Below are 22,563 nucleotides of genomic sequence, written 5' to 3' on the forward strand. Positions count from 1 at the left end.
ATTGGATAGTGTCTGTATGGTACTAAAAAACACTGGTATAATCGAGAGGGGAGGGGAACTTGAGTTAGTGTAGTAATGAACCATGAGATTATTTTAACTTATCTTAATCCTATGCTTCGATACTTACTTATTTTTCTTTAACATTATTTTTTTTTTTTTGCTTTAACAAATCAGTAAGTTAATCAAAATGTTAAGATTATATTTTTAAGTTATGTTCAAATGGTTGTACTCTTTATGAATTATATGTACATTATAGTTAGAATGTTTAATTTAAATTGAAATCGCTCAAGTTCTGATTCAAAACCATCATTAAATCCTAAACCTCTCCCTCCCTTTACCTTCTTTTTTTCTATCTGATGAATTTTACTTAAATGGGGTCACTCTAACATAAAGTTTATGGAACTCTCTATAATATATTCAGGGAAATAATTTTCTTGGTTTTCCATACTATTTTTGGTGAAAATATGGAACATCTTCTAAATACTGCGAAAATAATGTTTAATGATCTAATTAACTTGTTTAATAATTATGACGGTTAAATTACATTGATTCGTTGACTGTGTTTAAGTTATTTTTAAAGTACACACTTTATTTATTTTCGTGATAAGAAACTTTTCGATATGTCTTAACCACTCCACTAATTTTAATAATAATAAATAAAAAAAACTAAAAATAATTAAATGAATATTAGGCCACTATTTTATCGAAATATTATTGTATAGGTATATCATATTTTCAATAGTAAAATACATAATTGTCTTCTACTGTGATAGGTTTTTGTTTGTTATCTATAATACACGCATAGTTGAGTATTATAATTAAATACATTCATCGCTCCGCTCAGAATCTAAAAAACCATTGCATCATATTTGAGCGAAATGTATTTCTTCCTTTAGCGTAAGGTGGACTATCGTTGGTTAAGAAGTTGTAAACTCCTTTTGTGCTAAAAATTAAAATAAGTTATACAGGTAATATAAATTGATTATTTCTTATTATGTAATTAATTAAATAGATAATTAATTCGTTTTTACCAAATATCATTGTTTCATCAATTTTACAAACATATAATAATTAGTATAACATTATAACACCAGTTTTATATTAAAACGTGATAATTATTAACGGTGCGAATTTATTAAAATATAATATCTGGGAATATAGATATAATCACAAATTATATAAAAAGTTAAATAACAGATTATATAATCTGTGATATTATTATATAGGATATCAACAAGTTATAGGTAAAATATATTTTATTGGATAGGAAGTATCTACTCATATAATTATCAACATTCTTAAACTGTTATGAAAGAAACTATGAACTAATCGAAATTTGATAATAATTATCAATCAACTAATCATGTATGTCAATTATAAATATTTACCAACATAATTTGGTATATCAGTTTTAAGCGTTTTTTATCAGTTCATTGTGATTTAAACGAATATAATATTTCAACAGCTGTAGGTATGATACTACTACTATCTTCGTAAAGTTTCAAATCAATACTTACTCAGGATCAAGATATTCTCCAACCAATACTTTAGCTCCCAAATATGTTCTAAACCCTCCCAATAACGACAGCTGGTTTACGGTGGCCGAAGTCATCGCATAAAATCCAGACATGCCTGTTCCGTGGTAAATCGACTCTGCGTAGAATTTATATGCTCTCTCGTGACTACAAAAGTACCAGTATTCTGACAAAAGAAAATTTTTACAAAAAAAATATTTAACAACCATAGGTATTATCATGAGCGTCATTATGTAATTTTTTTTTATCATAAATAATTTAGATTATTTACCAGCAAGTATAGAAACCATACACGAATAATAATATTATGTATATCACTTTATTTTAATCGAACAACTTTGTAAATTATAATAACCTTTTTTTGTTTTTCTCATGTCAAACGAAATAAAAAATTAATTTCTGGCAATCAATGAATTGTATTCAACTATATTATATGTTTGATAATATATATTGTTCCTATACGAAACATACATAAAAAACTTGGTCTAGAGATTATTTTCTCCTTTTATAGTTATGTTTACCCCATTTCACACATGTTATGTCCCCTTAATCTCATCATTATCCTGATCGTAATTTTGATAGACGTGTACACTAAAATCAAGCAACACAAGTGTTATACTTTACGACGCTACGTGTATATGATATAACTTACAACTTAATCACATTCTATAAATTTAAAAAAGCGGGTAAGTGGGTACCACTCTTCTGTACATTAGGGGGTAGGGTGAACCTCTGACTAAGGTAGATTAAATTTGAATGCAATGATAGGTATCATTGTATACGAAAAACGATTCTGAATGGAGATTATTTATCGGTCTAGGACATATTATATTTAAATATTGTCATATATTCTATTTTGAACAAATATATTATTTTTAAATTATGACACATTTTGAATAAGGCATGGTTAATCAATTTTTCCATAAACATTGCACGTAGTTATCATAATTCAAAATACCTTATATTATTATAGATGTACATATACCTGGTTTGAGGATAAATCATTATCGTTACGCGATTTCATAAAAATTCACATAATTTGTTGTCAAAATTCAAAATTTGAATGCTTATAAAAAAAAATGGTGACTATGTATTTCTTTTATTTTTCAACTACTATTGTAAAAATATGTTAGCAGTCTTGTATTAAATTTTCAAATCTTAGAATTAAAAATAAAACCTTTTATGAATTTCTATCTAAGATAATTTGAACATTGCCGTAATTTTTACGTATTTAGTCAAAATTTGAACTTTAAATGCTTATAAAAAACAATCATGTATATGTATTTTTAATATTTTTTAATTTCTATTATTACAATGTGTTAGAAGCCTTATATTAAATTTCCAAGCCTTTCTACCGAACACATACATTTTTATCGATATTTATAGAAAAAAAAAACTAAAAAAGTTGAATATTTAAAATGTCAGTAAACAGCTCAAAACAAATCTAAATATTTTGAACCCTATATAAACATTCAGTGAAAATATCATGTATCTGTGGTCATTCATTTTAGAGTTACACTAAAATAAAGAGATCGCTAAAAGTGAAAATCCAATGTTGTAAAAATTTAAATTTCAAATGCTCATAAAAATTTAATTTTAATTTCCGGTGGACTTTTTATTTGTGATAAAGATTGAAAAACTTTTAAGAAATCTTGTATTAAATTTTCAAATTTTAGATTTAAAAAGAACTTTTTTTATGAATTTCTAGCTTAAAATATGTTGTGAATTTTTGTGATTTTTACGTATTTTGTCGAAACTCAAACTTTGAATGCTTATAAAAAAAAAATTGTGACTATGAATTTCTTTTATTTTTCAACTGCTATTGTAACAATATGTTAAGAGCCGTGTATTAAATTTTCAAGCTTTTCTGCTAACAAATAAATTTTTATCGATATTAATTTAAAAAAAACTAATAATGATCGAAAATTTCAAATGCCTATGAATAGTTCAACTTAAGTCGAAAATTATATGGTAAATAGAATATACTTATATAAACATTCGGTGAAAATTGTATGTATTTATGGTCATTTGTTTTAAAGTTACATAAAAAACCAAAATCGGTTTTGTCGAAAAATGAGTGTGCATAAAAATTCCCGTTTTCCTGTCATTTTTTTGTTTTTCTCGATTTTTTTAAAATGTTAACTTTTGACCTCTATAATGTACCAAGGATATTTACTTTTCCATCAAAACCACCCCCAAAGTTTGAAATTGAAGCATTATTTCGACTAGTTATGCTGTACACAGACACACAAAAAAAAAACACACACATAATTGTAAAATCAATACATTCATCACTCCGTTCAGAATCTAGAATCTAAAATGTATAATTAATAATCACTTCAACTTGACTATATCATCATCACTCTTTTTACTGACAAATTAAAATCTTAACAAAATATTATGCAACTTAATTTTCTTGGAAAGCTCGGTAAACTGGAATTTGAGAAATGCATACAATAAATTGATGATATTTTTTTCATATATTTATCTAATTATCGGTTCAATTCATTTTAATTTTGATTGTCAATAATTCAGTCAGTGCCAATCGAACTATTTTAAAGGTATAACCAATAGTCACGGTTTTAATTTTTTTATACTAATATTACAATATTATTAATTGGTCCAACCACACCAGCTAAATAAACGTATTATTTTACTGTCAAATAGTTGTGATTAAATTATGTAAAAAATTTTAAAGAAAAAATGGCTTGTTAACAAACGATATATGAATACAATACTCACTATTATACTTATTCAAGTCATCATTAGACTTATCACATCTGGGCTGTGTGATTCCACCATTGGCGTAAAAATCAACTGTACCAATCGGCAACATTTGTCCGAGAAGACCGCAATTCGTATGTATGATGTCGACTACGGTCGCACTTTCTGCGTCCAATAAGTTCCATAAATGTTCAAAATGGGGTAGTGCTGGATCAAGGCCTGTTTGTCAAATAAATCTTGTGACGATCGGTTTTATAACGAATCAGTTATTTTAATCGATAGTCGTATACTAGTGTATTATTATGATATTAACTTAATACTATTAATAAAAAAATATGTTTGGTCATACTATTTTAACTGGTCATAATATGTAAGTATTTACACTCGGGTTGATTCTCTAATATGTTCACCTTAAATTTATCTGTGTATGAATTAAATGTAATATTATATTTGAATAAAAATGTTATGAATTCTTAACCATTAATTATATAATTTTTGAATACTTAGAATTTACAAGTTGAGTATAAGCCATGAAATAAAGTAATAGCCCAAATATTATTCATATGATGATCCATAATTTACGGTAAATAAAAGCAATTATAATAATAAAAAATATATATAAATACAAGAAGTTACATACAATATCAGTCATCATCAGTCAAAAACAGAATGAAACTTTATCTTCAAAATTAATAAGTCATACACAATAATTCAATTTTTGGTTCGCCATATCCCCTTTTTATTGAACACACATATTTTTTGTATGTAACTACCGTATTATGAGATACTCCTTAAATGGCGTCACAATCTGAATTTTGAATAAATTAAAAATTAAAAATCAAATTTGTTTAAGCGTACTTGGTGAACTACCTTGTATATTTTTCGAACCACGTGATAAACTAGCATAGACATATATTATGGTTGACGTGATTTTGGCTTACCCGTAGCTCTGTCCAGGATTTTCCCTTTCTCCTTCAACAGTTTCCCCACGAGACCAGCGATTTGACCTCCCAAGCTGAATCCAATGGCGTGTACGTATTCAAATTGATCGTATTCATCGAGGATCGCAACCAGAAATTGTGTTAAACATTTGGCGATGACTGGCAGATTCTGAACAGCAACATCGTAACATTTCAAAGAAGTCGCAAGAGGGTAATAATCAATCGTGATTATGTTATACTCTGCCTGTGAGAAATAAGCTGGACAAATAATGTTTATATGAGCTAAATGTTGAATACGCGCTTCATTAATTATAACTATCTAATCAAAAGATTACTATTGACTTTAAATTTCGTTAGCACATTCTAGTATATTATACTGTACGCGATCACGTCATTGAGAAATTTTTCTCAATTTGTAATTTTTCTCAACCTAACCTATGATAGACTTGACTCACCTTTTCTAATTACCGCATTAAAGTCATCGTCTTTCGACCCTTTGACTCCGTGTATTAGAACTTTTAAAACATTAGTCGATGCGAACGTAATATTTTTGATTGAGTCTTCCGTTAACTCAATAGTGTTATTTTCACTTTGAACATAAAATAAATTAATATAATTTTCACATTACACGCGTGTGATTTAATTAAGATAGATAAACTTACGTACTTTGTATACAAATAAAATTTAATATATTCATTAGGACAGTTATCAGTCGCTTGAATACATAAATGTTTTGAATTCTTAGTAATGGATGAGCAAGAGGCGATAAAGAACAATACAGGTAAACCTAAAAAAACTTTTTTTGTTGTTCGTGAATTTTGGTTTTATTTATTTATTAAATTTAGTGAATCGTTAATAATGTGTACATATATAATCTACATAATATTATTTCATGATACAGTATACTTGAAGTAAATTTTATGCCACTAAAAAAATGAATAGTGACCATATAACGATATAATTATATTATAATTAAAATAAAATAAATCAAAAACCAAACAAACAAATATATAAATAAAACAAATATTTGCTACTTAAATGTGGTATATAATCAATTCTTGGTAATTCAAAACTTCAATAATTTGAAACTTTTAGTGATTCGGAGCAAATGCTCGATCACATGAAAATCTCGTGGTAATTCGAATATAAATAACAAATTTAAGTACACTCAGTAATTTGTAGTAACTTCGAAGGAAGCAAGTTCATCATTGGATAAATAACGTAACTTTTCCCTCCAGTAAGGGGTCCTTGTTGAGGTTTTTAAAGCTTTGTTTAATTTCGGAAAAGTATTGACCAAGATAAACTTAGTTAAACGCACTAAATAAAAAAATCTAAAAAGATTCTATTCAGTATTTAATAATCATATAGTTCTCATCGTATGATATTTATATAATATATAGTAATGTATACTATAATTATATTTATTTTTATCGTTAAATATTTTCTTGAATTTTTATTATTATCTGGCAACCTTCCCGTCCCAAACATTTGTTATTTTTTTTTAATAAATATATATTTTAAAAGAATGTTTAAACCAAATTTCAGATAATTCAATCTGAATACCTGGTGATATTATAATGTAGATACTTAATCAATTAAAATATAAATAAACAAAAAATAATAATTTTTTCACGAGCTCTAGAAAATGCAAACGTGATCTAATATTTAGCTACCCGCAATGGTGTTAATTGGTGAGAGACAAGGAGGACATGCCCCATGAATTATTTTCCATTTTTTTTTTCTATTAAACATTTATGCATACTATAATTATTTGTACATTTAAAACATAAAATTTATGATCGTTACTAATTTTTTTTGCGATTAGATAATCACAGATATTAATTTTAACCATCGATATTAATATAAGAATAACATGTAGATGATTTTTTCATGTAGTTCAATGATTTTAAATACAAATATATAATTGATTTTACCAAAATCGCCAAGTCCGTAATCACGATGGTTGCGATGTGTTCAGTGTTATCAATTATCATATATTGTTATCAACTAGCTATAAACTATCAATATGTGTTTAATATTTTTCCCGTAGAGGAATAAATATGTTTACCAAATGCGTTTGTTACAAATAATTGGCACATTTTTACTATCATTTTGGATTTTATATTGACCAACAAAGTATCTTAAACAATAATTGCCTATTTTGTTATTAGATTAAGGTAATTTATATCTATACGTTTACATGGAAATCTTAAACAAGAAAAAACAAATTTAGAATTTTAAATATTAATACTGTTCTAAACAGGTAGGTAAAATTAAAATGTTATATCATTAAAAATAACATATTAATTTTGTTCTAAAGCTATATAATTTAATTTATTAAATGTGTTTTATGGTTTATTTGAGATTGCAGTTTGAAATTTTAGTGTTCTATATAAATACTATTATTATTAAGTGTAAGTGATATTGTGAGTATACTTTGTGTCAACCTCATTGTTTCTTATTTACTTATTTAGGTATCATTTAGATTTGACGTCAAAAATACAAATAAATATCTAAAGTATTGTAAAATTAACTTTAATTATGCCTTAAGAAGATGTAAACTCATTCGTTTTCTTTTTTTCTCAACATAATAAAATTAACAAATAATAAAGAATTAAAATTAAATAGGTACTCATAACTCACTTAAAAATAAAAATACTATGCAATGACCTAGATATTGATCTTGCCTTTAAATGGTAAAAGAGATAATTTGTTCACTTTAATTTCAGAAAGTATTATGATTACCTACAATCATTGCTTATTGTGAACGTAAAATGTTCTATTTTATGCATGAGTTAGAGAGAGAAAAAAATAATGTATGTATAATAATACTAATAAGCTAGAGTAATTATAATATTAATTGTCACGATTACCTTTTTTCAAATCCGACATTTTTTCTCGGCTGCTATAAAAAGCGTACAACAGGAATAGTAATATAGTAAACGTTGAAGTATTCGTCAATTTTTACCCTTCAAATAAACAAATATAATATGTAAAATTTACTTACAAGTTGTTCAACGAATGGCTACTTATTGGTTTAGTGATGTACTAATATGTATAATGAAAATACTCGACAACACGTAGACACGTAGTGTATACATGTTCATCTATAATATTAGCTAGACTATTTAAATTTCACACGTGCTCTAACATACGTTTTTTATAAATTTAGTAATTTAAAACAATTGTTTAAGTGGTTATATATACACAGTGTTACATCAAGCATACTCGCTGAAATTATTCTTTTAATACCTTTTGCATTTTTTTCGTGAGTTTTATCATTTTTTTTTTAATATTAAACATCACATATTTCAAATACGTACATAGTTTTATTTAACATATAAAACATCAAAGAATATACCATTTGAAAGAACAATATATTTTTTTCAAAATAAACAACTATTTTTTACAGTGCATTTTTAAACAATTTTTTTTTTTAGATGTCAATGCATCATATCGATTAATATTAAAATGAGAATTTTAATTATTTTTTGAATTTAGAATTAATGTAATACTCAAACAATTTAAAAAAAATTTTTACTGTTGGAAAATGTTTACTTTTGACCTCTTTAATGCACCAAGAATATTCACTTTTACATCGGAAACCACCCCCAAAGTTTGAAATTGAAGCATTATTTCAACTAGTTATGCTGTACACAGACACAAAAAAAAAAAACACACACATCATTGTAAAATCAATACATTCATCACTTCGTTCAGAATCTAAAAATTTTTAGTATTTTAAAATACAATACTTGAGTATACTTAAAAACTTTAAACATCATTTTAATCCATAATAATTATTTATGAACAAAATTGGAGGATAACGTTTGAAAAATCACCCTGAATTATATTGTAAATAGATATAATATTGCATTATTGTTTTTGTTTAAAATAAACTATGGCATCTATGATGTTTAAATATTGAATAATTTCATCAGATCAAAGAAAATATATTTTTTTTTTTTAGAACAGAATTTATTAAATATTTTGTTAACATTATATCAAATTATAACCATTTATTTATTTATTTATTTTTTTTTTTTTTATTGATCAAGCATCAAATACATAGGTATATTAGCATTTAGCTTTAACAAAAATATTACATTTTTACATTATTATATATGATATTGTACAATTCAATTTTTTTTAGATATAAAATTATGTTTTGATATTTAGAAAATGGACCATTGCATCCTACAGGTTGTCAGGAATGTTGAAGTATTTCCTAGCTTCATTTAAGTTCGGGCAGTTTAACAGAGTGCTTAATTTCTCTTAACTTATTGACTGTGGCCATTTGGTGTTCCAAAAATCAATGTAATATTTGTTTGTAAAGTTATGTTTATATGTCAACAAGTGATGAAAAAGTAATTATTTTAATGGTGGGACTATTTAATGCATTTCTTGCTGCTTTATTTGCATCCTCGTTTCATTTTATGTAACAATGGCCTGGAGTCCAAATGAATCTAATGACTTTGTTTGATGAGGAAAGAATTTTTCTAATTTTTAGAGCCAATGACTCAGTTAGTATTTTGGATTTCAGATTAATCAAGGCGCTGAGTGAGTCAGAACATATATCTATTTTTGAATCATTGATTTCTAGAGCTAATTGGATTCCTTTATATCGTGCTAAGTATTCGGCTGTATAAATACTGTAGAATTGAGAATGACTATTGCAAGTCCTTTTTATTGTTATAAATATCTTATACGCATAAAAATGAAAATTTTTCTGTATGTCTCTTATGCCTCCCTTAACCGTCCGTTCAATTGCTATGAAACTTTCATGGTGGGGTTTAGACACCCCAAGAAAGATTTCTACACTATTATGAAAAAAATCAGACAAAAAAAAAAAGCGGGTAAGTCGTGGATTTCGCTCTGCTGTACAGTAGGTTACTGTAATGGAAGGGATTAAATTTGAATGCAATGATAGGTATCATTGTATACGAAAAACGATTCTGAACGGAGATGATTTATCAGTCTAGGATATATTATATTTAAATATTGTCATATATTCTATTTTGAAATAAATATTTTATTTTTCAATTAAGTCGCATTTTGCATAAGGCATGGTTAATCAATTAGTGTAGTTATCATGTAGTTATCATAATTCATAATACCTTATATTATTATCATAGATATACGAATACCTGGTTTGAGGATAAATCGTTATCATTACGCGATTTCATAAAAATTTAAAACTCAAACGCACAAAACATTTTTCCTATAATGACACTTCAAATTTTCTCTATAGCTATTTGAAGCAAAACTTATGGAAAACTTGGTGTTAAATTTTATAACCTTAGATATATATACAAACAATATTATGAATTTTGAGCTACAAAATAATTTGCAAATATTCATGGTTTTGACGAATTTTTGTCAATATTTGAAATTCAAATGCTAATAAAAATTTAATTTGAATTTCCGGTGGACATTTTTTTTTGTGATAAAGATTGAAAAACATGTAAGGTGCCTTGTATTAAATTTTCAAATCTTAGGTATAAAAGGAAAATTTTTTATGAATTTCTAGAATAAAATAATTTACGAATTTTCGTGATTTTTACGTATGTTGTCAAATTAAAATTTGAATGTATGTAAAAAAAATGTAGCTATATTTTTCTTTTCTTTTTCAACTGCTATTGCAAAACTATATTATGAGCCTTGTATTAAATTCTCAAATCTTAGAATTAAAAAGAAAAACTTTTATGAATTTCGATCTAAGATGATTTGAACATTGCCGTAATTTTTATGTATTTAGTCAAAATTTGAACTGTAAATGCTTATAAAAAAAATTTGTGGCTATATATTTCTTTTATTTTTCAAATACTATTGTAAAACTATTTTAGGAGCCTTGTATTAAATTTTCAAATCATAGGTATAAAAGGAAATTTTTTTATGAATTTCTAGGATAAAATAATTTACAAATTTTTGTGATTTTTACGTATGTTGTCAAAATTAAAATTTGAATAAAAAATTGTGCCTATGTATTCTTATAATTTTTTAATCACTATTAAAATAACTTATGAAGAACTTTGTATTAAATTTTCAAGTATTTTGATAGGGCCAAAAAATTTTTTTCGACACTTCAAAAAATTTCAGTGGTCTATAAATATCTCAAAAAAAGTCAAAATATTTTGAAAATTAAATAATAAAAAGAAAATTCCAATCTAAATAACTGATCACGTATCTACGACTTATGCTTTTTGAATAATAACAAATGTTTAAAATCATTTGAGGATAAATCGTTATCGTTACGCTATTTATAAAAAATTTAAAATTCAAACGCACTTAAAATTTTTCCTATAATGATGTTTCGAGTTTTCTCTATAGCTACTTGAAGGAAAACTTAGTGTTCTATTTTCAATCCTTAGTTATTAACGCAAACAATTTTATGATTTTTCAACTTCAAAATTACTTTGCAAATTTTCGCGTTTTCGACAGATTTCGTAAAATTTTAAACTGTAAACGCTTATTAAAAAAAATTGTGACTTACGATTTTTAATTTTGTTTTAGCTACAATAAGAACAACTCATAAGGGACCTTGTATTAAATTTTCAAGTTTTTTTAGTCGTCCAACATTTTTTTACGGACACTTCAAAAAAAAATTCTCAAAAAAATCGAAAATTTCAGTGATCTATAAATAACTCAAAAAAAGTCGAAAATGTTTTAAAATTAAACTGTATATAGATATCACTAACATAAACATTTGGTGAAAATTTCACGTATTTATAGTGGTTAGTTTTTAATTACAACCATATAAAAAAATCGATTTTTTTGAAAACGTTTGGAAAATTTTAACTTTTGACCTCTATAATGCACCAAGGATCTTCAATTTTACATCGGAAACCACCCCCAAAGTTTGAAATCGAAGCATTATTTCGACTAGTTATGCTGTACACAGACACAAAAAAAAAAAAAAACACACATCATTGTAAAATCAATACATTCATCACTTCGTTCAGAATCTAAAATGTTATACATCATACACAAATAAGATTTCACAATAACCTTTGTAATCTTATATACTCACCTATATATAAACTTACAAGTAGGTATATTATATATTACATCCTGGTGTATTACAATCTAAACTGGGTTACACCAAAACCAAGATACACTAATTATTTATAGAACACTGTATTTTGTATTAATTGATCATTTTTTCCACCGGTTGAAATTAAGTTATACAGCTATATCAAATAAAATGTGATGGAAAATTATATTTAATTCACCGTTTGTCGGATTGAGTAAAAATTATAAACTTTGTATAACTCTGAAACTTATTATTTCAGAATATTTTATTTTCAATTATAGAGTTAAAAGAAAGACAAAAATAATAATATGGACATTATAATAACCTATCTTAATAAAGTAAGATAAAAATATATATATAAAAAATAATTACTGTCATATTTTGCGTTTTACTTGAACTATGTTTAATGACAACTATAATGATAACATGTTCTTTACTAGTAATTTGCCTATCCAAAACGCCGTTAAACAACGATCTCATAACGTTATAGTTGGTTGCAGTAAGAACATTTCACAATTTTATTAAATACGTGTAATATTGAATTTCTACTTGTAAATCTTCAATTCACCAATGAGAAAACTTCAAAAGAATATATTCTCGTCAAAATGGGGGTATAGCAAAATTCCTTAACGAGCGTAATAGGTAAACGATTACATACGTAAATTCCTACAAATGTGATTTGTTAATTCCTACACGAATATAAAAATAAGATGTGTTACTTCTTACACGATGAAAAAAAGGTGCGTATATAAGTTAATATACGGTAAAAAAAGTGTTAAAGACGTGAGTTCCTATATGGAGGAAAAATTACTCTGTGATTATTGCAACCTAGTATGGATTAGGCGTATTAATATATTATAATATATTGCTATATGATATACATAATGATTACACTTACACACATGCTAAAATATTCTGTATGTAAATATATAGTATATTGTATAAAATTGATTTTTTAGTTAAAAATGTATAAAATATTTAATTTTCATAGCTAAGAATTAGAAATTTTAATAAATATATGAACACAGTTTTTTTTATGGAATGGTGTGCATAATATAATTTTATTAAATGAATCATAATAATATTTATCTATATTTACATAATCATAATTGCGATCCCAGTATTTAATTCATTCATTATTTAATCTCAATCTTGCAACTATACGTACTCCGGTTTATGTATTCCAGAACCCTGACTGAGCTGGAGAATGCCTGAATTCGGTTATATTTCGTAGTGTGTGTCTTCATTACGTGTCTTCATTTTTTAATAAGCGTTTACAGTTCAAAATTTTACGAAATCTGTCGAAAACGCGAAAATTTGCAAGTAATTTTGAAGTTGAAAAATCATAAAATTTTTTGCGTTTATAACTAAGGATTAAAAATACAAAACTATGTTTACTATAAGTTTTTCTTCAAATAGCTATAGAGAAAACTCGAAGCATCATTATAGGAAAAATTTTAAATACGTTTGAATTTTAAATTTTTACGAAATAGCGTAACGATAACGATTTATCCTCAAACGATTTTAAACATTTGTTATTATTCAAAAAGTATAAGTCGTAGATACGTGATCAGTTATTTAGATTGGAATTTCCTTTTTATTATTTAATTTTCAAAATATTTTGACTTTTTTTGAGATATTTATAGACGACTGAAATTTTCAATTTGTCTTGCACAGATATTTAAAATCGTTTCAGGATAAATCGTTATCTATGTTCATAACTAAGGATTAAAAATACAAAACTATGTTTTCTATAAGTTTTTCTTCAAATAGCTATATAGAAAATTTGAAGTGTCATTATAGGAAAAATGTTTTGAGCGTTTGAGTTTTAAATTTTTATGAAATCGCGTACTGATAACAATTTATCCTCAAACCAGGTATTCGTATATCTATGATAATATAAGGAATTATGAATTATGATAAAAGCATGACAACTACACTAATTGATTAACCATGCCTTATGCAAAATGCGACTTAATTGAAAAATAAAATATTTGTTTCAAAATAGAATATATGACAATATTTAAATATAATATATCCTAGACTGACAAATCATCTCCGTTCAGAATCGATTTTCCTATACAACGATACCTATCATTGCATTCAAATTTAATCCCATCCATTACAGTAACCTACTGTACAGCAGAGCGACATCCACGACTTACCCTCTTTTTTTACATGCATTCAAATATTAATTTTGACAACATACGTAAAAATCACGAAAATTGGTAAATTATTTTATTCTAGAAATTCAAAAAAAATTTTCCTTTTATACCTAAGATTTGAAAATTGAATACAAGGCTTCTAACACATTGTTACAATAGCAGTTGCAAAATAAATGAAATACATAGTCACATTTTTTTTTTTACCAGCATTCAAAATTTGAATTTCAGACAACATACGTAAAAATCACGAAAATTCATAAATTATTTTATGCTAGAAATTCATTAAAAATTTTAACATTACGACAAAATATTACGTTCAAACATTAATAACCACAATGTCATAATAAAACTATGAATAAATTAATCTAAGAAATGGATTGTGACACCTATACGTACAAAAAATAAACCATGACACAATAACAGTCAGCAGTTTTCAGTTATTTCGATATACAGCGAAGCGTATGGTTTAAAGCAGTTTGACTTTAAGATGAATTTTCAGCTCCGGCATATAAGTTTTGCCTGTTTAAATTTCAAGCTTCACCTCTCCTATAATCTGGTAGAGTGAGGGATTCAACCAATTCACGTTGTTCATGACGATTTACAGGAACACGTCTTGTCATCAGAATGTAGTTGTACTTCTGCTTGGCACTTGAGTATGTGATGGACAAAATCGTACCTATATTTAAGAATAAATTTAAATTTATATTTTAAACAAATGTATATTCATTCTTCTAAATCGTTACTTAATACAATAAAATGTTTCGTCCATAATATGAATGTATAATAATATCCGGGAATGATAGTAGTATAAGACAAGCTATATTTATTGTTATTATATTATTCTAATGATTTTTATTAATGACGATCAGCAATTTTAACTAAAAAACAATTTATCAAAAGCCATGCGCTTTCCTTGTTTAATAATTTTATGCTCAAATATTATAAACGTTAAGTTAATATCTTAAAGTATAAAAATACATAGAATGTAATACACTAATTACTAATATTTTTTTTTTTTATTAACAAAATAAAGCAATAATTACTAATACTATTTGCGCATGTAGTTATATATTCCTAAGCTTTTGGGCCAATTATAATTTACCCCATTTTTATTTTATTTTGTAGGTATATAATAAAAAAACAAAAGCAGTTTATTTTTTAATGTCAGCACTCTAAAGTCCGAAGTCTCGGGTTAAGTGGTCTTAAAATTGAAATCCTGTCAAATCCGATCATATCCAGTCCTGAAAACTATAGTGTAATTCAACTAGCCGTCAGAACTAAAATAGGTAATAAAAGTAAATGTCAAAAAATACTCAATGTTATATACTTATATTGGTACTTGTGAAAGGTAATAAAAGTAAATTCCAATCAATACTCAATAGCCTAGTACTTAAAGCATTGTCATTGGGATACCAAGTATGTATACATGCCCGACATGGGCTTACTACAACAGAGAAACAGTACACACTGATAAAAGAGATTTAAAAATAAATAAATACTTAGCGATTGATTAAACATAATAACCATAAAAACGTTTAAGGTGGCCAAATGTGGTTTAATGAACAGCGTTCTTCGTACATCTCACCAGTTCACCCCATATGTAAAATTGATGGTTTTTCATATGCAACCTTTAATATGCCATTTGTTTGCATTTGTATGCATATTGCTCCATCTACATGACCTTGGTTTTTAAATTATAAATAAAATAACGGGGGTGAGCTGGTGTGACATCGCTCCAGACCACCAATTATAGGAATGTAGACGTTACTCGTTCGTACGCCATTTTTATGAATTTGTATAACACCTTTCAATTCTTTAATTTGAAATCTACTCTTGGGTGGGCTGGTGTGACGTGACGTCAGCCCACCCCCTTTAAGTTATTTATAACATAAAAACCAAGGTCATACATATGAGGACAATGGTCATATTAATACATACAAATGGCATAGACAGTAAAGGCTGGTAAGAAGCATGTTAGCGTTTCTGATATTAATATTATGATTATTATTATTATCGTTCTGCATTTTTCCATCATTTTGTATAGCAATGGTTCTCAAAATTTGTGAACCAAGTTGCCTTAGAAGTACCATTTCAAGAGCACTATGTTTCACATGAAAAAAAAATTTAAAAACTTCATCAGGCGCCCATTTACAAATTGTTGTAATTATTTTTGTTGATCTTATAAAAAATAATTTATATCTGTTGATAATTAATTATATTTCAATGACGATGAATTTTTTTAGATTATGAACGAAGTGATGAATGTATTGATTTTACAATGATGTGTTTTTTTTTGTGTGTGTGTCTGTGTACAGCATAACTAGTCGAAATAATGCTTCAATTTTAAACTTTGGGGGTGGTTTCCGATGGAAAAGTGAATATCTTTGGTGCATTATAAACTTGAGTTTGTCTTTTATTTGTACTCATCGTATTGTTCACGACAGCGGCTAGGGAACCGTGACTAAATTTGTTCTGAAAAAGTCTAAAAAATTTGGGAACCACCGTTATAACATATGTAATATAATAATTTTACATTTTTCAAGGAACAGAAAAATAATATTCTTCAGTCGATGAGTCATAATAAAACTACTGCGTTAAAAAAACGTACCTAATGACATTTATTTTTAATTTCGATTGTTTTCTTAAACAATTATAATAATTATATAGGTATTTTCGTGAAAGTATGCGTACATTTAGAATCAAACGCTGCATTGTCAGTATTTTAAACCCATTGTAAAACAGAGCTAGCGTTTTGATATTTATATTAATATAGTAATTCCTATCTCCAGACTTGTTTAACAACAAATGATATGTAAATTGTGCAGTGTTTATGGCATTGCCACGAGCACCTGACTTCATATTAAATTTTATACCTCCCCATATACAGTAATTTTGTAGGTCGGATTATTCAAAAAAAAAAAAAACGGTGTACGATGACAAAAAAAAAAATAATTAAATAAATAATAACTGTCTCGGACGTTTTGATTTATGTATATATGAGAGCACTGAGTGCGAAACACAAAAACGAAAACATTCACAAAGATTGATAAATTGCTTGCGTTTATGTAACAGCGGATGTTAATCTAATGTAAAAAATATAAAAAAAAACAACAAACTTTATTGTTTCAATCGCGATATTAAAATGAGCTTGTCGTACACAAACACACATTTTGTTGGTATACGGTGTACAGGAGCTTATATCATTGTAATAACCATTCTGTCAAAACAGTGACCTTCGACAGCTCGATGACGGAGATGTCCAATTTATTGTTAATAGTATTGTACTCTAATGTTACCTAATCAAATACAAGTATTATGGCGTGTGTTATACTTCAATATTATCTATATAATACATAGTGCGTATTGTGTTACTCTTTATGATGTAATAATATTGTGACAGGTAAAGTGCATAATACATACATACTATATAGTATTATCAAAGGAGGGCAATTTTACGCAGATTGTTTTAATTCGTTAAGTAAATTTAATATAGACAAATGTAAGGCAAGCTTAAAGTTAAAAGTTTAGTTTAAAAATGTAATTTAACTTGTTAGATATTAGTTTTATTTTGATTTTAACTGAATGTTTAAAATTCATATCATAATACAATATGTAATTGCATTTAATAAAAGTATATATACAAAACTAAGAATAAAAGTATAGAATAAACATCAATATAAATAAGATTAATTACCTAACAGAAAGAGACGCCATTCATTGAGAGAATATATACTAATAACAGAATTTATTAATTATTATTTAGCTGAACTTTCAATAAATTAATTTTGTTTAGAGATCGTGGCACTTACAAATTATTTTTATTCTTCAAACCTAGTTATCGGATAGTCTGCTTGTATAGAGTTTTATGATTAATATGAGTCGGTTTATACACAATAAACTATGAACATTTATAAAAAGTTATGTTTAAATATGCTATTTTGATTTCGGTTTAAATTCATAAATACCTAGTACATTCGAAACACTTTGTCAGTCATAAATTCATATTACGTATGCCTATATTGTAAGTTAAGCTTACAACATTACAAATGTTATTTACGATTATTTACTTCATTTTAATAATCATGTTTTTAAAACAGTGGTTCTCAAGCTTTTTTGATTCACGGTACATTATTATACAACACAAGTTTTCGTGGCACAAACTTTCAATACAAACTTAATGAAAGATAAATTTCCATTTTCAATATTTTTTAACCAGCATATTACAAATATCAAAAACTTCTTGTGGTACACCTAGTCGGTCTCTCGGCATAGTATTGTGCTGTGGCACAATGGTTGAAACACACTGGTATAAAATGACGTATATTTTTAATCTATATATAGTTCATATACTGAACATTTTTTCCAAACGTAACTATAATCGTGAATGTATACCATGAAAAAAATCCAAACTCATTAAGTTATATGGTAATTGAAAAAAATCAACATATAATATTGATTAATTTACTTTAGTGGGAACTTAATTTGTTTAACTGGATTTAATCATTTTTAATCGATAATGACTTGCACATTGCATTTTATTTTCAAGTTTGTAAAATCTCTTGAAATTATTGTTTGTGTTTTGATCAATATCAAAAATGACTTTAAAAAAAAATCAGTATTGCATGTTCACAAAATTTAAAATTGATATTGATTACCAATAAAATAAATAAATCATTATCTGATACAACGATTATAATGTGGGTGTCGACATAACGACAATATTATTATTGCTGCAGCTCATATGATTTATAATTTTTACCGTGCAAGCCATAGATAAAACGCGTTAGGTGAAGTCAACAACTGCCGTACCAATTTGTTTTACAATATAAGCGTAAAAATAAAATAAAACAAACGTAATTTCAATACTATTAACTTTTTATGTAAACGAGAACCGCTGTTGTGAAATAGAATTTCGATCGTGCTCTTAGAATGTCAAATAACTGTCAATATGTCTACCAGTCATTTGTACTTTGTCTACAGATCGTAATACGGTAGTTATTACTATACTTTGACATAGTTTAAGCCACACTTTGGTGTATACCACGAATTGCAAACACTTTGCATATTATAATATTGTTATAATCGAGTTAAATATCACAATACAAAGATAAAATATTTAAAACAATGAAATTAAAGCTGAATGAATTTTATTTTAAATGTAGACTCTAAGATATTCTCAAACATCTTGTGCTCTGTCAAAGTATGTACGTAATGACGGGTGTATGTAATAAACTAGCACTCTGTATAATATTGGACACTAGTAACTGTACAACACTCTGAAAAGTATAAAATTTAAATCGCCAATATGAAAATCCTATGCAATTACCTATTAGGTGTGTATTATTGGACTTAACTATTATTTTTGTTTTTCCGAAAATAAAGATCGTACATATACACAACTGGTAAAGCTTTTGTTTTGTATAGTACCTATACACACCTACGTGAATACCAAAACTCGATAAAAGCCGCACGAACAAGTCACAAAATTCCCATACATAAGTACCTTTGGTACACATTCATAGACCGTAAGTATCTATATAAGTTCACTTAGTGATATAACTTTAATACAATTTTGGAATGCAAATATATTTTGAAGGGATTTATTTATTCTATTATCTTTTCTTTAGACCCATTTCATATTTTACCATTCAAAACGTTCATACAAACATAGCGGCGCATAATATTCGTGGCTTTCTCAGAATCTTTTTTTGGTTCGTTTTTAATATAACATCATAATATAAGTTCCTAAGTAATATAATATAATTTTCACAGAAAATTTATTTTTAAAACTAAGGTATTTCATTTCAAAGTTTTATTCATTTTACTTATAAAGTAACAAAACACAAACTAAATACAAAAATATCTTCCACTTTACCTTATCTTTAATTGTGTGGTGTTCCTCGAGTAAAAGGTCTGTGGATCAAAAATTTCAAAAATTCACGCTGTGCAAAAATGTGGTATAATAATTTATTTCCGATTTAATGAATTCATACATTTTGTTTCTTTAGTGCAAACATGACTCATATAAACATTATCTTATACATAAAATAACCTTATATCTTACGAAAAAGTATTTAATTAAAGTAGTATTTTTTTAATTTAGGTATTATTGTTTTATACGTTTTGATAAATAATTGTATGATAATTGAATATAAAATGTACATGGTCCAGACGATATTTAACGTCAACTATGATTCGATGTCGATGATGGGAAAAACAAAAACCGAATAATTCGTGGATCCGGGTTTAGTTGGAAGCTAAATTGACTAGGTACACTCTGTTTTTTTAATTTTTTGATCCAAACCAATAAGCCACCCAATTAAATACGTTGCCTATCGAAGAGAATTGATATTGCAGTGTTTATGATATTTATTAAATTGTACCTCCGCCATGACCAGGACCAGGTTATGCAAATATAATGCAATATTACTTCCCGTTTAAAACTGGATACTAAAATATATCGTTTCGACTAATTCTAAATTCTTATCCTATTTTGGATTCTTATAAACAAGGACTTTCGGCTCTACCTGTTATATGTCCGTTTTTTTCACTCAATTGAGATTCAAACAAAAAATTGCCGTGCATGAATTGTGTTTTTAAAGTAGTTGTTAATTCCAGATAACAGTATAAAAATTAAAATATTTAAATAATACATTCATAATATATATTATATAATTGCTGTTAAGCCAACGTTTAATTTGATTAATAGTTATCTATTATAACTTACTGGACGTCGCTGAATGAATAATAATATACTCTTTTCCATGATATAATTCATAATTATTTTTTGAATTAGAATAGAACTGACGAATGATATCAAACCCACTAACGCGGTCGGATGTTTACTCGACCATGTGAGGTACTATTGGGTTCTGCTATATGATTCTACACTTTGACTTTACTGTGAACGTCACTCGCTTCGTGTGGAGGTCTTTATACCGTACTCAAAATGGCACAGACAGGTGCTTGGTCGTAGTAGTAATCACTGTCATAACATGTGTTTTCTTAAGTGGGTAAACGAAGGCCAATTTTTTAGAAATAATTTAAAACACGATGAACTAATATCGTCGTTATCATAAACGATTTCATAAAGTGTGAAAATTATTTTTTTTTCTAAGTTCTTATTTTAATTTAAATTTAAATTATATTTTTAATAGTGCGTAATAATTATATGTCATACCTACTTTTACTTATATATTTTTTAATTTGATATTAAAAATCATTCACCACCATCTAAAAATTCTAAGCTACAATGTCCGATAATGGTTTAAATTATATCTATTCCGAAAAAGATACAATTTTTTATATTTTTAACTAACCACCTATTTTAAAGTAATATTAACAAGAATTCGTGACAAAGTACCATTAAATAGAATACATTAAAGTATATAATAATTATACTATATTATTCAATATTGTTTTATTATAATTATTATTGCTATTTTTGATGAAATTGTTTTGCAATTTGTTATATTTAATAAATGTTTAGAAATACGAAATAAATGGTTGAATATCAAAAAGTTTATTTTTTAAATTTGTATTGTTCATACGAGTAAATTATCTCACCTTTAAGATAATATATATTAAAGGTAAAACATATTAAGGTGGGGTGTATAAGTATATCTTACTTATTTTTTGTAGCACGTATTATAACTTATACCTATCTTATATCATTATAATGAATCACTATAGATTTTTACAACAAAAAAAAAAAAAAAAAGGACGTACTGATAAAAATTGACATTTTGTGTGTAATAGTACCACATTTAAAGATACCTACTGAACAAATTGTTTACTAAGATACTAGATTTATATAATAAATATTGAATCCAGTACATAACAATTAAATCGTTAAAAATTAAAATATTAATTTTTATATTATTTTTGTAAGCATACATATAAAATCCAATTACATATATATTTAATAAGGCAATAGCTTATATTTAATTTTTATTATGCAATAAATATGAATATTTCACAATAATATAGTATCATGTTACACAATCAATATTGAATATTTACAAAGTTTAATTGTATATTATACTTCCAATCATATTTATTTTTGTAATTTATTTATATCTTAAATGTTTATACATGTTTTTATAACAAAAATTATTTGTCTTACACATCATTAAATAGATAGATTTTTTATGTAAAAGATGATC

The 22,563-nt window shown here is 26.2% G+C and overlaps 1 protein-coding gene across 2 annotated transcripts; it reads right to left on the reverse strand.

Moving 5' to 3' along the window:
- Positions 1 to 676: 676 nt before the first annotated feature.
- LOC107171049 (pancreatic triacylglycerol lipase-like) lies at positions 677 to 8,244 on the reverse strand. 2 transcript variants are annotated; one of them, XM_089225392.1, is made up of 8 exons: positions 8,208 to 8,244; positions 8,074 to 8,105; positions 5,867 to 5,996; positions 5,656 to 5,789; positions 5,201 to 5,458; positions 4,278 to 4,478; positions 1,518 to 1,701; positions 677 to 943 (listed from the first exon to the last, which is right to left on the reverse strand). In XM_089225392.1, the coding sequence occupies exons 2-8, from the start codon at positions 8,090 to 8,092 to the stop codon at positions 841 to 843; spliced, it is 1,029 nt and encodes a 342-aa protein (XP_089081518.1). In that variant the 5' UTR covers positions 8,093 to 8,105; positions 8,208 to 8,244; the 3' UTR covers positions 677 to 840. The 2 variants fall into 2 exon arrangements, with proteins under 2 accessions (XP_089081518.1, XP_089081519.1); XM_089225393.1 differs by having other exon boundaries at positions 5,867 to 5,987; positions 8,074 to 8,231.
- Between the last annotated feature and the right edge of the window lie 14,319 nt (positions 8,245 to 22,563).

Source organism: Diuraphis noxia, unplaced genomic scaffold (genome assembly GCF_037042655.1).
Source record: "Diuraphis noxia isolate RWA-SAM2 unplaced genomic scaffold, SU_Dnox_SAM2 contig0004, whole genome shotgun sequence".
In the NCBI taxonomy this organism is placed as follows: Eukaryota; Metazoa; Arthropoda; class Insecta; order Hemiptera; family Aphididae; genus Diuraphis; species Diuraphis noxia.